The 17,541-nt window shown below is 35.2% G+C and overlaps 2 protein-coding genes across 2 annotated transcripts; one reads left to right on the forward strand and one right to left on the reverse strand.

Annotated features, from left to right (window-relative positions):
• The first annotated feature begins 1,448 nt into the window (after window positions 1–1,448).
• Window positions 1,449–10,626, forward strand: LOC113868804 (kinesin-like protein KIN-UA). Its single transcript, XM_027504709.1, has 19 exons — window positions 1,449–1,748; window positions 2,061–2,161; window positions 2,291–2,413; window positions 2,751–2,936; window positions 3,014–3,235; window positions 3,361–3,517; window positions 4,056–4,205; window positions 4,748–4,836; window positions 5,034–5,237; window positions 5,521–5,634; window positions 6,052–6,183; window positions 6,287–6,418; window positions 7,449–7,584; window positions 7,677–7,769; window positions 8,121–8,246; window positions 8,357–8,482; window positions 9,255–9,398; window positions 9,854–9,982; window positions 10,071–10,626. The coding sequence occupies exons 1-19, from the start codon at window positions 1,625–1,627 to the stop codon at window positions 10,226–10,228; spliced, it is 2,646 nt and encodes an 881-aa protein (XP_027360510.1). The 5' UTR covers window positions 1,449–1,624; the 3' UTR covers window positions 10,229–10,626.
• Window positions 10,627–14,456: 3,830 nt separating this feature from the next.
• LOC113869774 (AT-hook motif nuclear-localized protein 26) lies at window positions 14,457–15,365 on the reverse strand. The gene has a single exon (XM_027506244.1). It carries the CDS (start codon window positions 15,363–15,365, stop codon window positions 14,457–14,459), a length of 909 nt encoding a protein of 302 aa, XP_027362045.1.
• Window positions 15,366–17,541: the final 2,176 nt, after the last annotated feature.

Here is a 17,541-nt window from a genome sequence, read left to right on the forward strand (position 1 = left end):
TTGCATATATTATATTTTAAGAGCTTAATGGAAGTTGATGGCATGTTCTTCCCTCCAAAGTTGATTCAATTTGAATATCTACATACCTATAGATTTAAAGGGCTCCATCTTTATTCACTTGTTGCCCTTTTTTGTGACAACTGCAAAGTTTCCAGTCCCTCTTTGCCTCTCCATTCCACTCTTTACCAATTTGTCAAATCCTTGCATTTCTTCCTCAAACTAAACGTTTCCTTGCATGTTAGTTGGATAGCGTTTCAAAATTTATTTTAAAAATCTGCACTTCATTTTTAAATTTTAAATTTTGAGAGTATGTTTGTTTCTCTTTTTACGTTGATTTCATCTTAACTTTTAAAATTAAGTATTACTATGGCAGTAAAATTGATATAGCTTGGTAAAAATAAGGCATTTATTGTTTTATATATCTAATATTCCGTACACTGCCAAGTTATTATATGAAATGACAAATAAATTTAGATATAATTGGTGGATACTTATAATTTTTAAATTGTTGAAACAAAAGTATTTTTATAAAAATATTATTTAAGCGTGTGAGTATTATTCGTATATAAATTAACTTTCAGTCACAAGGGACTTTCATATTGCATAAAAATACGAGATTTGTGTATTTTTGTAGCAATACGGGTAGAGTGATTTATGATGAAATAGAAAGAATGTTTACTGTTTCTTAGAAAAAGAAAAACATGGGCACATAACAGAGTTGTAAGGATGATGAGGTACCTGAATTGAACAAACATTGATTTTATGGATAGCTTTATAGTTGAACCCTCGAGAATTATTTAATTTTAGGAAACTTGAATGTTCTTCCATTTTGGACGTATGTGTATGACATTAGTAACTCGTAACTCGTAAGGTCTCCTCTGAGCAGTTGCCGATTAACGTGTTCGCAAATTAGCATGCGAAATGGACAAAACATATCTTGGAAACGGCACAAAAGACAGTTTACTTAGAAACAAAGCTATTCTTTCGAAAAATAAAATAAAAAAGACCCTTACCTTCCATGCGCTACATTTTACCTTAATTCTTTTACAACCTTAAATAATAAAATTATAATTAATGCGATTTTAAATGAATACGTAAATATGAATAATTGTAAATTAAATAGAGAGAGGCAAAGAACGAAAATAGTAAAAAATAAATAAAAATAGCAGTAATCCAAAGTGAAATGATCGGTTGGGGGAGTTGAAAGAAATTGAATGCTGCCGGCCTACGATTCATTGCGGGTGTGAGGTGACACCTCCTTCTCTGTTAAAGGAAAAGCAAATTGAGCTTCATTCCGATGCTACCCATGTGTAAGAAGGTTTAATTTGAAATAAGAAAGGGTATTTTGGTACTTTTGGAAAAATAAACTGAAGAATCAGAAAAAGAATGGGACCCGCGAAGCCCCATGATCAGGCTCAGTCTATGAGGTTGCTATTGCTAACTTTTGAGTCCCAAACTACGTATGAGCAAACACCAAAGTCAAAAATAGGCACGACTCAACTGAACCCGAATTTATGCGAGTCACATACCTCGCGATTTAGAAAGGATTGAACAAGTGTAAAAGTGCACCTGCATATTGTTGGTTTCTTTAATGAGCAAACCCTCTGCTCTTCAAATTTGAACAATGGCCACCTCTCAGGGTGGTAACAGTTACAGAAATGGCACTCACAGGACCTCTCTGAAGCCACATGTCAAGTCCAAGCCTACGCAACGCCGCAATAGCACCGGCAAGGATCACGCTGCTGCTGGTCAGTTCTTCCATCCTCCCTCTCTCTCAGATCTTTCCTTTTTTATTATCGGTCTACATTTTCTGTTTGGTGATCGATAATTGTCGTTTACGCCTTAATTTCGTGATTATATGATATGTTGAAATTCCTAGTTAGGAATGAATTTTTTTCTGCTTCTGGAGGGAAAAGTGTTTAAGGATCCGTGAATTTGGTAAGAAAAACTCGCCAATAAATGTGTGAAAAACGCGCCAGTGTTTATTGAATTTGAAGGTTAGTTTAGAGTAATGCTATCTCGCTTTGATCCTGACACCGGCGTGCTTATGTTTGGTGAAGTTCCTGGAAGAGTTAGAGTAGCCGTTAGATTGCGGCCACGAAATGCAGAAGAATCGGTGGCGGATGCTGATTTTGCTGACTGTGTGGAACTACAGCCAGAGGTATGCTAAATCAATTTTAGCTTCCTTAAAACCGTGTTGTTTGTTTGGGAGCTATCTTATTGCTGCTGCTTGAATCTTTATGTGGTCGTTGGACTGTTAATCGTTCTTATTTGTCTGGCTCTATTGCAGCTCAAAAGGTTGAAACTCCGGAAGAACAATTGGGATGCAGATACTTATGAATTTGATGAGGTGCTCACCGAATTTGCTTCACAAAAACGCGTTTATGAAGTTGTGGCCAGGCCTGTTGTGGAGGTGGGTATTCATTGACCAGTGGTTTGCATTCATACTCAGTAATTTGATAATGAGGTCTGTCTATGTATGAGAGTTCATACTCAGCAATTAAAAGCTAGATTGATTGAAGTGATGTGGATTAACTGCAAGACTTCTTGCTTGGGATTTCCCTACTTTATGTAGTTCATCATTATTGATATCCTCAAGAATTAACCTGAGGACTTTACGTTTGATTTCGTGCATGTATCTCATCACAGGGAAATGTGGAAATTTGTATTAAAACAAAAATGAATATGGGCAACCATGCTCTTACTGTGGAACTTCCTTTCATTACATTCCTTACTTTGACCTTCTGCAGAGTGTACTAGATGGCTACAATGGAACAATTATGGCATATGGGCAGACTGGTACTGGTAAAACTTATACTCTTGGACGACTTGGAGAGGAAGACACAGCTGCACGTGGAATAATGGTGCGAGCTATGGAGGATATTCTAGCAGATGTTTCTCTGGAAACCGATTCAGTCTCTGTCTCTTATTTGCAGGTACTTGGATTGAAAAAGATTTTGGTATGTCTTTCTAAGTATCTTCAACATACTATTTTCTTAATGTCCATGTTCAGCTTTATATGGAGACTATACAAGATCTGCTTGACCCTGCCAATGATAACATAACCATCATAGAAGATCCCAAAACTGGTGATGTTTCACTACCTGGAGCTAGCCTAGTTGACATTAGGGACCAGCATAGTTTTGTTGAGCTGCTAAGATTAGGAGAGGCTCATCGTTTTGCAGCAAATACAAAACTGAATACAGAATCTTCTCGAAGTCATGCAATTCTGATGGTAAATCAATTTGCATATCTTGCTTTTGGTGCTCATGTTCTTGTCTTCTTAGGAGTTATTGTTCACTGTTCAATATTTCTATTTTTAGTCTTGCTGGGACATTGAATATATTTCTAATATTATAGGTGCATGTAAAGAGATCTGTAAAGGGAAGAGATGCTGCATTTTCAAGTGAAAATGGCAGTCATCCACACATGGTTAAATCCATAAAGGCACCTGTTGTTCGGAAAGGCAAATTGGTTGTTGTAGATCTTGCTGGTTCAGAACGAATTGATAAGTCAGGTTAGTTCATTTCGTAAGTTGGTTTTTGTAGATCTTGCTGGTTTGGAATGAATTTCGTGATCTCTCCATATTCATCTGTGCATAGTGGCTTTAAATATTCAAAGGCTTTACTTTGAGGAAACAGTCACTATTTCTCTCCCATCTTTTACCATACTGTATATTTTATAGATCTTGATATAAAAATTCTTTGAGGCAAAATTAAATCTGTAACTTTGGGACAGTCGAGACTAATATAATTCAAAATCTCATGCTTGATGTACATATTGGTTTCCTAGATGGAAAGATACATGGTTCTGTTTATGATATTTTTGACATTTATGGTTATAAAAATGACAAAAGGTTATCAGGCTTATAGTGAGATGCTTGGAAAGCAAATATGAGTTTTTGTCAAAATAAAACTTGAATAACATATTTAAGAACGGAGGCTGGTAAAATCATCAGTTGCTGCAGACCTATTACTCAGGCAATCAGGGTTGTTTTGCTTGGTATAACATCCATGCTGCTTAATGAGATTGTTTCATTATTTATTGCTTAATAGGAAGTGAAGGACATACATTAGAGGAAGCCAAATCCATCAATCTGTCCTTGAGTGCATTGGGGAAGTGTATCAATGCACTTGCTGAGAATAGTGCGCATGTGCCATTTCGTGACTCAAAGCTTACCAGATTATTACGTGATTCATTTGGAGGTAAGATTCAGCAAGTGTAAGAATTGATATTTTCTTGTTTCTTTCTTTTATTACTATAAGGCACCGGATTCTCAAATATGGCATGTTATGTAGAGGATGTTGATGGGTAAAACACACTGGAAACCTGTGTCAATCACATGTTCTGCAACTGGTAATTAAAAGCTAGCCCAATAATTAATGAATTACTGCGGGAGACATTCAGTAATATGTACATAAAAAACACATGGTGAAGCTTAGGACACTTTGCAAGTCGTCATCTGACATTTAATAATAAATTGCTGAATCTTATGCTTGTATGTATTATGTTGTAGACAAATCTTTACAAGGGGTTTGTGCTTAATGTCTCAGAAGTCACCTCTTTTTGAAGTACCATTGACATTAGAGGGAAATCTTGGGTTAGAAAATTCATACATAAATTGTTCGATTCTAGATTAGAGATATTATTATGAAATACATATTTTGTTAAAATTGTCTAGAATCTTTAATTTTTATGTACCTTATCTGTGCAGTGTTTGTTTCCTGACATCTTAAAGTTTTAACAGGTTCAGCAAGAACATCACTAGTCATTACTATTGGACCATCTCCACGGCATAGGGGAGAGACTGCCAGTACTATAATGTTTGGACAGAGGGTGGGTTCCAAATTCACCAGTGTGCTTTCTTTTTTCTCATTCTACTTTTATCATTGTAGCTGCTGAAATGTCTTATTTTGTTTGTTAGCCTGACCTCCTCTTATATATTTAAATTTTAAGTCCGTGGTGGCAATTTTATGTCATAAGGACATTTCATAGAATAATAAATGACTGGGTACCTTGAATATCTCTTATAGGCTATGAAGGTGGAAAACATGCTTAAGTTAAAGGAGGAATTTGATTACAAAAGCTTATCTAGAAGGCTAGACATAGAATTAGATAAACTCATTGTGGAACATGAAAGGCAGCAGAAGGCATTTGAAGATGAGATCGAAAGGTTAGCCACTGAAGCACAACATCGGATATCTGAGGCTGAAAGAAATTATGTAGATTCATTGGAGGTTGGTTCCATATCAATTTTATATATCTACAAGTATTGCAGTTTGTATAAAAGATTTTGTCAGGTACAGTCATTAAATTACATGGTTTCTGGTACAGTCTATCCATAATTCACTTGTAACTTTCTTTGAGAATACTGCTCATGTCTTGCATGTTAGGGTAAGATGATTTTGTGTGCAGCATAACCTAAGTAACTTCATGAAATTCAAATAGCAAAATACGCAGTTGATTTGATGTTGATGATTTCCTGGTGAATGTGTACTGATACTCATTTTCCTTTCTCAGAAGGAAAGATCAAAATACCAGAAAGACTATATGGAATCAATTAAGAAGCTTGAAGAACAGTTAGTGATGAATCAACGAAAGAATGAGGAATCCCATGTGAAATTGAGTGGAGAGGTAGTGGTTTTTGCTATACTATGTTGTTTAAAGCTAGTTAAAGTTGACGAAAGTGCTAAGAACAGCAGAGTCAACTTCTCTGGAAATCATGAAGGAGAATAGATATGACATGGGGAAATAGTCTCATCAAAAAATAAAATCAGGCTAAGGACTCCTGTTGCCAAAGTTGTTAATTTAATGAATTTTCCCTGTAAGTTTATGCTATGAATTTGTCCCTTTAGTTATGCGTGGGCCATCTTCTTTTGTAGATTAAAGGGTTAAATATTCCAATGAAGCCCAAACTAAATTGCAATTTGTGAATTTCAAAACAACCTATAGTAGCTCAATATTAAATGGAAGTAAGCCCACTTAGTGATTGGGGACTTTCCCTAATCGAGCATTGGTTGTGGTAGCCTCACTAGAATTGTCTTTTCCTAGTTTCCCAAAGTGTCTGCTGAGGAACTGGCTGATTTGAAGAAAATGCTTCAGAAAGAGACTCTTCTAAGAAAAGCTGCTGAAGGGGACGTAAATAATCTGAAGATTCAAGTGGCTGAACTAAAAAAATCAGAGGTCTGATTTTGTGCCTCCAATATTTATATTTTTCTTTTGCATGTCCTTTCCTCATCTTTTATGTATCTGAATTAATTTTAAATGAATATGTTTACTGTGACAGGCATCAGGAAAGTCAGATATCTTAAAACTTCACAAGCTGTTGGAAGATGAGGAATGCCAGAAACAGAAACTTGAAGGAGAAATAGCAATTTTACAAAGTCAATTATTGCAATTGAGTCTTGAAGTTGATGAGGTAAGCTATGTCAAAAGTGCACAAATGCCCATGTTATTTGGCTTTTAATTTATCCAGTAGATGTTTCATAAGAAGATCACTTTGCATTATATTTTGTTTTCCTCGTGTGGTTTTCAATATGGAGAGCTTTTGAATTTAAATAATCACTCAATTTGCATTTATTACCAATTTACAGGTATATTTATTTGATTCACAAAGAAAACACTGATCTTATTCCCAAAGTTTTTATTTTTGCAACAAAAATTCAAAATAATGTCTTATTTAATTCCTAAAAAAAATTGAATCTAATTTTGCGGAGGAAGAAATAACTTTCCTTTACATGTTTTTTGTTTGAAAATTCTGCAACTGAAGCAGCTATACCATCTAAGAAATCATTGAATTCTGGTAGTATTTAATATCTTTGATTCAGCTTCACCTAGAGATATGACTATGTCAAATATGTGTGTGTCTCTTTTTGATGTCAATAATTTGCTACATGGAAATATTTATGCCAATGGAATGCCGTGGCATCTTCAGGCACTTGGCTTTAGGTTATATTTATTCTAGGCTGAAACCTGGGGGACTAAAAATGTTGGTTGCCTTGCCTATCATTGGTCATGATACTTATGTTTATTTTCATCTCTGGGAAGACTATTCATTGGTTATGGACTATTAAAGAAGCCTTGAATTAACAGTCTGTGTCCTTGAGATATCTAATTTCTATCCGATGGAGAAACTTACGTTGACACTGCAGAATGTGAACGTAACTAGGTGAAAAATTTAGCTTAGTTTACCTGGTTCTCCCCCAACTGCAGGATTGATTTCTTTTCTGTTCTCATCTCTGATGATGAAATTGGAAACTGAGCAGATTAAGTAAAATTTTGGGACTTTAACTGATGGCAAATGAGTTGAATTGAGACCATGTAAATGAAAACAAACCAACATTACTGTTCTTTGCCATTTTTTGTCATTATGTGGGCTGCTTATGATGCTTCATGTAATCATGTGCTGGAATCATATTTGCTTTATCTTATTGACATTTATCCTATAGACAAGACGGCAACTTGAAAAAGGTGGGTTTGAAAAAGAAATTGGTGGTCTCGATTCTCTCACTTCCCAAATTAAGCACCAGCAACAAGCTTCAGGAAATGGAGAGAAGCCCTCAATAGCCAAGCTCTTTGAGCAAGGTAGTAATTGGCTCTTTGACGTGTTTTTTGGTAATAGATTATTGTGTCTATTTTGGAATTATTTCTTTCTGATAACATAAATATTTTTACAGTTGGATTGCAGAAAATTTTGTCATTGCTTGAGGCAGATGATGCTGATGTGCGAATCCATGCTGTGAAAGTTGTAGCAAATCTAGCAGCTGAAGGTGGTAGTTTTACCTGCTTGTGGTGAAATTCCTTATCATGCAGACAAATAAGAAAAAGTAAAAAATAAATAAAAATTAGCATGACCTGTAAATTATAATTATTTGATTTGGTGTAAATGAATCTGGGGAGAAAGTTAAAGTTGACCATTTGTTAAAAACAAAAATCACCAAAAAATCATATGAAACCTTCTCTTCCTTATTCTTCCTATGACACAAATCATGTATTTGGCTTGGCTTATAAAATGCACTGATTCGAAGAAGGAAAGCATCTCCTTCTAAACTATGTGTGCTTTATAGAACTTGGGGTTATAAGAACTGTCAGCCCTAACATCTTCCAACTTGATGTTACAGAAACAAATCAGGGGAAGATTGTAGAAGCAGGGGGGCTTACATCCTTGCTTAACCTGCTTAAGACCTCACAAGATGAGACCATACATAGAGTTGCTGCAGGTGCTATTGCAAATTTGGCAATGAATGGTAAAGTTAGGTTTCCTCTTCTTTCCCATTAGTATTTTTATGAAAGGAAAATGTTTATTACTTAGATTTTTTTCCCCTGGCCTTTGCACACCCGTATTCTGTCTTAACAGAAACCAACCAAGAACTCATTATGGCCCAAGGGGGCATTAGCTTGCTGTCAATGACTGCAGCCAATGCTGAAGATGCTCAAACTCTTCGAATGGTTGCTGGAGCCATTGCAAATCTCTGTGGCAATGGTAAACTGCTGATCTTATTCTATTTTTGAAATTGTTTTAATTGTCTGTGTGTCAGATGGATTTTACTGCTATATAGATAATGAGAATCCCAGACTCATTACTTATAAATGATCCAACTGGTCTGGTGAGGTGTAGGATAGTCGGATAGGAATCATGAATGACAAATTTGTTGAGCCACCTGTTCTACTGCTTGTTTCCATATTCTCTATTTTGGATGAGCAATACAACAAAGTATAGACAGAATCGTTTGTTTGTTCCACCTAGAAATTATAAAATCATACTTCACTGTTGGTTACCTCTGTTATTTTCCCCTTCTTTCTTTGCTGATATTCCTGTTTTTGGAAGGATTATGAATTTATAAACCAATCTGTTGAACAAATATATTTCCATAATTAAAATCCCTGGCAAACTAAATCTTTCCAAAGTTAAGTTGTATCAATAAAACGCTTCATGTCATCTTTGTTAAGATATTAATCAGGATGCCAAGTTCATGTGTGTGTGTGAGGTATTTTTGGCCTTGTTATGCCTGACAAAGGCTTTAAAAAATTTCGTGTTGAAGAGTAAAGGAAAAATATATGTTCGGCCTATTTTGGAAATGTCAAGCCGTTGCATTTGAGGGGTCTCATGGGGCTGTGCTGAATGTAGTAAAATTAATTGATCTGTGGAGACACTCAGACTGGGAGCAATTCTAGTCTTGGCATTATGTACCAAGTTGATGCTCTTGAAACAAAATAACCTGCTGCCACTAAAAGTTTGGTGTCCCTTAAACTAGATAAGCTACAAACGAAACTAAGGGGCGAAGGCGGTATCAAGGCACTGCTGGGAATGGTCAGATGCAGACATCCCGATGTACATGCACAGGTTGCACGTGGAATAGCAAATTTTGCGAAGTGTGAGTCAAGAGCATCTACTCAAGGTAACTTGTATAAGAAGCTTCCCAAGTCACATTTTTTTGTGTGGTGCATATTAATATCTTAATTGAAATGACACTTGTGTATTTAACAACAATGAAGGTGGCTAGGGTTTAGACACAGGTACCAACTAGAAATATGATAAGCTTAATAATATTTTAGATGATCAAATTGTACAAGGATAATTACAATATATACAGGTTTGAGGAATCAATGCTAATCTAGGAATTATGGGTAACAAATCTGGCCCAATTACAGGAAATAAATCCAAATAAATAAATTTTGTAATTGAGTCTATATATTAAGGAATTATACAGATTATTTTCTCCCCTCTAAAATTCGTCCATTACTTTTGTAATTCACTTTATTGTTGGCACTTCGCATATTTTGGGTTTGCAAAATCGTGCTCGATCAACAGTGCCTATTATCGCCTTAGTTAAAGTTTTGCCACATTGTACAGGGACAAAGAGTGGAAGATCTTTTCTTATTGAGGATGGTGCTCTTCCATGGATTGTGCAAAATGCAAATAACGAAGCCTCATCAATTAGGCGTCATATTGAGCTTGCACTATGTCATTTAGCACAACATGGTAAGTAACAAGTAAACTCTATCTGTGAACTAGAAACAAGACTTTCACTGGAGTACATGCCTAAGACCCTCTGGTTGATGCATTTCAGAAATAAATGCAAGAGACATGATTAATGGGGGTGCATTGTGGGAGCTAGTTCGTATCTCGCGAGATTGTTCAAGAGAAGATGTAAAGACTCTTGCTCATCGAACGCTAGTCTCCAGTCCCACATTCCAAGCTGAAATAAGGCGTTTGCGGGTAAACTGAAGAATTCTGTAGAGTAAACTAAAAGTGGGCTGAAAGATCCAAAGAGAAACAATACCATTAAATATTTTGGATGCATTATTCGTTATAAGCAATTAAGCAGGAAGGCTGTATTCAGTGTTCTAGCTGAAATTCTAAACAAGCGTGAGTTCTTGTTTGTGGTTTATTTATCAAGAAAGGCCTTAACTTAATCAAGTCAACGTGGTGTCTCTCTGGTCCGCTTCCTAGAGTCTAGCTTCTGTCATGTAAATTGATTTGTATATGAAATAGAGGCAAGGTTAGTGACAGTTTTGAATTTCTTCCATTAAATAGTTGTTGCAATTCATAAGGACAATAGTTGATTTGTTGATTAGTGATGATTTGAACTGTTTTAACAAAATCTATTTGTTAAAAAAGTGGACCCCGTGAACATTTTTTTTTTCATGATGAGTGCCCCTACCAAGTTGCAAAATTCAATGTATTATTATAATTATTGTTTTTGATCATTTGAGACGAGTTAAATAGGTAGGACAATAAAGGCATATGCGCCTCAAAAATACTCGGGACTGAAAAGATAAAGAAAAAGTAGTCTTTTAGGTAATATTATTATTGGGTAATGATGCCTGGCTGGGGGCTTTGCCTGCCTTAATCAGATTGTTATCTGAATATGATATTTTTCCAAACTATACAAGTGTTTGGTCCTAAATTTAATTAGTCTTGCAAAAATCAAATTTGGTGGGACTAGTTACACTTTAAAGAGACAATGCCCAATGGCATTTGATGTAGAGATTGCAAGGAAAATGTGTCAATAATATTACTATTGGTATTGTCGAATGGGCAATGATTTTTAAGTGTAACGTTGGTGATCCTCAACGCGAGCGCATTAATCTATTGTTAATCTTTTAGATGGAAATCATAGACTATAACAGGGGCTATGAGTTGCAAAAATAGCAGATGTCTCATCTGACAGCTGGTATCTTTAGTATAATTATAATACGGTCAATGGAGGGAGAAAATTTGTCAATCAGAACAAAACACATCCCATTTAAAGGAAACATCGTTATCTACCTAATTACTTGCTATTGCCTATATAATTTTCAGTATACACTGATGCTATATTAATTAATAGCTAAAAACTAATCTCTTTAATGCGTAGAGATAATCAAAGTGAATTTTACCTCTTTTAATTACTCTTTTCTATATGCATAATTAAGAATTAAATTTGTATTAATATACTCAATAGACTTAACTATCTAACAACTCTGCAAAGCTTTGTTATTTACTTGCTTTAGCCTATGATATACAGAAGTCGATTCTTGTAATCTCCACATGATATTAAAATCGTTAGTTCTTGCGCAGGATTTAGGCGTATGCGTATCCCTCTGTCCCTATAAATTAAAAGTTAGAAGGCCTCAAGACCCGTGATATACCATTTGGTCAATCTAATGCGGGAAGTGAGCCAGATTTCACGTAGTTGTTGTTTTTTTCTTTCGCGGGCTGTGTGTTTTATTAATAGTTTTAAAAGTAGTGATTGATCAAAAATCAAAGTCAGAGGCAGTTTCAGATTTTTCTTCACTTTTCTTTTTGTCTCCATCAAGAATAACAAGTTGATTGGCCCCTCAACTTGGTTACCGACTTGTTAAGTAGTTAGGGATGTAATAATCAATAGATCCCTGTGGATGAATTCTCACACCCGGGCACTCTTAAATTAATCTGTTTATTACAATAAAATTAATTGTCTGCTCTCTAAGTCACTTTCAACTAATTAGAACAATCTTCCAAAAACAATTAAGATCAAACTATCCCCCCAAAAAGAAAAGGACTATTTTTTCTTAAAGAGAAAAAGGTAATTAGAGGCAGTACATACACAGGGAAGCATAATTTGGATTGAGACCTGAAAGTAGAGGTTAGAGCCGCAACAAGGACAAATAATTCAAGTTAAAAGAAAACAAATATTAAAATAAAATAAGAAAAGAGACTAGTATAGGGCAATTTTCACAATACATATGCTACAATAAAGATTAAAAAATGTCTCACTTAGGATTGAAAATGATCGGATAAGGTCATGTCGTAAATCGTTTAGATTGGCTTATACGAGCAGCGAGTTTTTGGTGCATGAATCTTAACCGGGTTTGGCTTCAACTTGAGAGGGTTCAACATGAACGTGAGAGAGAGAGAGAGAGAGAGAGTAGGGTTGGAGGGACTGGGAGACATGGTGTATATATAACGCTGGGGAACCTTGTTGTCTTGGTTATCGTTGCCTTTTAATGAAAGTGTGGGTGACTGCCTCGAAAAAGAGCTTTGATCAGACAGTGCATGTGTGAACCAGTTGCCAAACTTTCATGTTTATCTTGTACCATACCATATACTCTAAAAACGAAAAAGAGAAATAAAATAAGAGTTATGCCCAACATGAGTGAACTTATAAAGAAATTTAACATATGAAGAAAAATAAGTAGATCAAATTAATACAAATTATTTATAAATTAAAATTAAATTACTCGTATCAAGCTCTAAAAAGGTTAAATAAATCTAAAAAACTAAATAAATAAAACAACTTCATTCTAATTTATAAGAAAATTTTACTTCATTTTATTTCTTTATTATTATTTCCTAAGAAAATTTATTAAAAAATTAATATAAATCGAACCCAATTCAAACAAGTGAGCTAATATATTAGTTAAAAAATAATAAATAAAGAGTTCTCATTAAAAGTTATGGTAAAATTACGTTAAAATTAAGGTTATTTATAAAAATATTTGTATGTTTGTTTTTTTTTTTATTTCTCTTCTTTATCCATGTTTAAAAGAAAATTTTATTTTTATTTATTTGTGTAATCAAGAATTTAAGATGATATTAATTATTAATTTTTTTAGTTATGTTCTCATTCCTACTTAATTCGTATCATTTTAATTTCTTTAAAGTGCGCAAACATATGAAATGAAAAAAAAAATAAGGATACACATTCACTACCATGCAATATTAACTAACTTGAAACTAATGTTAATTACATTCTTATTTTTTACTTTATATATTTATTCACTTTTAAAAAATAAATTTAATTCTTAAATACTTTATATATGTATCATAAATAAAATAATAATAATAGTGGATGCCACATTATAAAAAATCAACAATAATTTTAATACAAACAACAATATTAATTACACTCCCTAATCTGTATAGTATCTTCTTAAGACAAATAAAATTAAAAAAAAATTCATTTCATAATTTGTACCTTAAGAACATTTAATAATATTTTCAGTAAAATAAATTCATATTAAATAACTTAATTTTCTAGAATTATGTTAATTATCTTTCATTAAATCTTCATATTTATTTAAAGAATACAATTAATTTTTTTTTTACTATAATGTATTAAAATACCTTTTTATTTCAATTGAATTTGAATAACCCAACTAAGATCATACATATGATCTTTATCAGGTGCTTCGTCAAGAAACCAATATCATTATTCACTAAATTAACCATGACCTCAAACTGAAACAACAAAATAGACGTTATCTTCGATTCAGAAATATAAGCAACCCAAGCTAAACATGTTTTTCGTTGCTAAACCTTATATAGATGATGCGCTTATAACGACGAACACAAAAATGAGAACAGGAAATGCAATGAATAACAACCAGAAAATTAATGAGTTTTTCAAACACTTCACTAAGTGTTGGATCGAAGGCACAACATGCAGCAGAGAACTAGAACTTGGCGATCGAGATCATCTTCCTCCTCTTATAACTTCCACTGGGCACACTTCTCCGCCACACGTGCTTCTATTTTTATTCTCTTAATTCTCTTACTCCTCGTTCCCTTTGCGTTCGTTCCTCGTACTACAACCTAGTAACTCATACTGCTTCACCTCGAAGTCGTTCAATAGAAGCAAATGTACCCTTTTTTTCTTCAAAAATAAAATAAAACTCGCCAATGATATCCATCAATTTAATTACAGTCTCATCAAATACACGTAAACATATATGAACTCACCTAATCATATCAAAATGACACACAAATCCTAAAGAAGCGAATAGAACCTCGATCGTACGTTGAACATCACTATTCCCTATCTTCTTCTTTTTTTCTAACACGACAGTTTGGTGAATCTCTTGCTACGTACGTACCCCCCGACCCACCGAAAAAGCTAAAAACAAAGGCATCACTGAAAGAAATAAAACATCTACCTAGTGATAGTGTTTGTTTCACTTACATTAATGATAGTGTCACATATGATCCATCATCAGTACGGAGAGCGACCAGTTGCCCAGAATGTCTCGGACGGCATCTGAACAGAATTGAGAAGATTGGGATTCAAACCATGAAAAAGAGGAGCAGTGGCATCCCCCAAAAGCTGCGTCTGTTGCTGAGGTGGCTGTTGTTGACCAACTCCCCCACCAGCACCACCACCAGCACCGGGTGACCCCATAGAACCTCCTTGAAGGGGCACCGAAGGGTCTTCATCTTCCAAAGGGAGTCTCTCATAAGCAGCGTTGCTAAAAGAAGCTGACATAATAACCACAGGACCCGAAGCAATGAGTGCTCCTACAACACTTCCCCCTACAACCTGCCCTTGTCCACCGGCTAAATATATGGTCAAACCGGAAGCAGCCGGTGGCGCCGGCGGTGGAAGGAATGATCCGGCGAGGGACAAGATCTCGAACCTTCCATGGAGAGTGACCACGGCACCGGAAGATGCGGGTTGCCTGAGAGTTACATTGGTGACGGTTCCAGTGCCGCTCATGATGCAAACCCCTCTTTGGCGGCGTCTAGCGAAGTTGGAGACACTCTCGACGATGTCACAGCCATCAGCCACCTCCATCACGTGCGTTTTTAGCGCGTTTGCGCTGTCGCGCGTGATGATGATGGGTGGCTTCGGTTTGTTCTTCGATCCCGCGGGTCTTCCTCGTGGTCTTCTTGTGATTTCGGTTTCACCTGAGCCACCACCTTCTTTTCCTTCGCTACTGTTGTTGTTGTTTTCTTCGCGCTCCCTTTTGTGTGCGAGGTTTAGGCCTCCACTGCTTCCGCTTTGTTCATCTTCTGTGCTTTGTTGCAACGCGTGGAACTGGTGTTGATGGTGCAGATGGAGATCTCTTGATGTGTGGAAAGGAGGAGGAAGTGATGAATGCCCGTGTGCTGTAATAGGATCCATTCTTTTTTTCTCTTAATTCTATTTCTATATATCTTTGAATGTAGTGAGCTATATCTCAAGCTGTTTAATTGCTTCTTTCCTTTGCGATATACAAGAACAAGAAGTTGAATTGATCAATTGGGCAATTTCAATATAATGAAATAAAAAGAGCAAATTACGTGTGATCGGACCAGTCTCTCTTCTCTTGCTAAATTGAATTGAGCTAGCTAGCCCAAGTTGAGTATCAAAGGAGAAGAAGTGCGAGATTCAAATTGGCGTGGCACCCAGTTGAAGGATGAATTGGATGCTGTGAAAATTGAAGTTCCTCTTGAGGAACTGCAAGAATGATGGAGGAAAAGAAAGTTGAAGCAAATGTTGGGTGTTGGGTTAGGGTTAGATTGAGAAAATAGATCGAAGCTGGCTTCGGTAAGTCTGCGAGCTTATGGGCGGTGGATGGTCCCCACCTCTGCACTACAATTATATTTATTTTTTTAATTTTTGTTCTTTTTTTTGTTATATACCGCAACAACCCCAACTTAAATTCAATTTCCGGTATTAAAATTTCTAAAATCTTAGTAAATCAAACTGTCAAAATTATGTTGAATTATACACAGGAAAGAACTAATCATTAAAGTGTGACACAGTTAACAGATAATTACATCTCTTAAATATATTCATTAGAACTTAACTTTATCATACTGCTGAGTAACAAATAATGATACTGTTTGTGCAACCAAAAAAAAAAAACTCAAAAAAAAACTCAAACAGCGAGTTTGAACTTTATTAGTAAGGGCTCTTTTTCTGACTCTGTTAATCAACATCAAACTGATCTATCATATCTAAAAAGAAAATATGTTTGGTGAAGATGTACACACATACACTATGATGCCAACAACCATATGCGCAATTTATTAGAAGCCCGTCAATCAATAGAAGATTTCTTTTATGTGCAAAATTGATGAGAAGAGTTTATCTTACATATGATTGAACATTTACAACGTACATGCCAATTCAACTAATTTTATGAATAGATTAGTTTTAAAATAGTTAGTATGAAAGTTTTCCTACATTATTTATGTGTCATCACATTATTAAAAGAACCAAAACTATAAAACGCTAACTAACTGACATTGATCAATTATTCTCAACTACATAAAGGACTAGTAATTAGGACCTTTCACAAAACTCTGAATTTGATTTCACGTTGTTCACACACGAAGTCATTATAATAATGGAAAGAGCAAAAGATAAAGATGCTCTCATGTTAATTTTATCATGTTAAGAGAAAAGAGACACAAAATAATTATAAATTCATGTAAGTTTTAATTTGTATTTTAGTACATAGTTTGTCGTTTGCGGAGAATATCCACATCACAAACGGGAACTACGGTGGTATGTAGCAGACTTGATTTAATTAATGAAATCATAGCTGGCACAATTAAAACTTAACTGGACTAGTGTCACACACACAGAGTCTGAGGGTGTTTGTTTGTGCTTCAATTTTCTATGAATCACCACATGCACCACTTGAATCCTCTGCAAATTCCATCTTTATAAAGTCTAACCTCAAGGTTGAGGTCCACCGGCTCTAAGCATGACGCGTGCCTCTTCCCCCGCTTTTCTCGGGTCTATTCCTGTGTACTCCATCCTTTCTTCCCTGGGACGCTCGCTACCTTTGCCTTGATTTGCCCAAGTATCAATCATGTCATCACTCATGTGATTTATTCAAAGGTTTGTTTTACCTTAATTAATTGCCATTATATATTACATGTTCTACTCCCGTGATTTAAACTTAAACCTTTACGTGATTAATGCTCTAGCGCAATTGTCAATTTTAAGGATTGAGGGACTTATATTATAATATACGGACAGCAAGAAGCAAGATTTTTATATAAAAAGCAGAAAGATCGATAAATGCCTTATATTGGAGCAAGAATAACATAATTAAGTTGATTTAGTGCGGAAATTGATTTTGGCTTCGCTTTAGATATGAGGAAATATATAATTAACATTCTATTAGGATGTAATTAGCGAGCTAATTAGCAATAGAAACATTAGGACATGGGGAACAGTTATGTTGTTGGAAATGCGATGACAAGTGGGAAGGTACCTACATCTATATGGGCTGTTTGGTGGGAAGGGGCACAGCTAGTGACCCACATGCACCACACTTTGGGACAATCGGCGGCTTAAAGCC

Source organism: Abrus precatorius, unplaced genomic scaffold (genome assembly GCF_003935025.1).
Source record: "Abrus precatorius isolate BTA unplaced genomic scaffold, Abrus_2018 Scaffold6, whole genome shotgun sequence".
Lineage (NCBI taxonomy): Eukaryota > Viridiplantae > Streptophyta > Magnoliopsida > Fabales > Fabaceae > Abrus > Abrus precatorius.

Excerpts from the sequence above, each read along its gene's own strand:
- LOC113869774 (XM_027506244.1), bottom strand. The coding sequence starts at position 15,365 with ATGGATCCTATTACAGCACACGGGCATTCATCACTTCCTCCTCCTTTC.
- LOC113868804 (XM_027504709.1), top strand. The coding sequence starts at position 1,625 with ATGGCCACCTCTCAGGGTGGTAACAGTTACAGAAATGGCACTCACAGG. Across the intron at positions 7,585-7,676 it reads AGCCAAGCTCTTTGAGCAAG|TTGGATTGCAGAAAATTTTG; the intron begins GTAGTAATTGGC and ends ATATTTTTACAG. Across the intron at positions 7,770-8,120 it reads AGCAAATCTAGCAGCTGAAG|AAACAAATCAGGGGAAGATT; the intron begins GTGGTAGTTTTA and ends TTGATGTTACAG.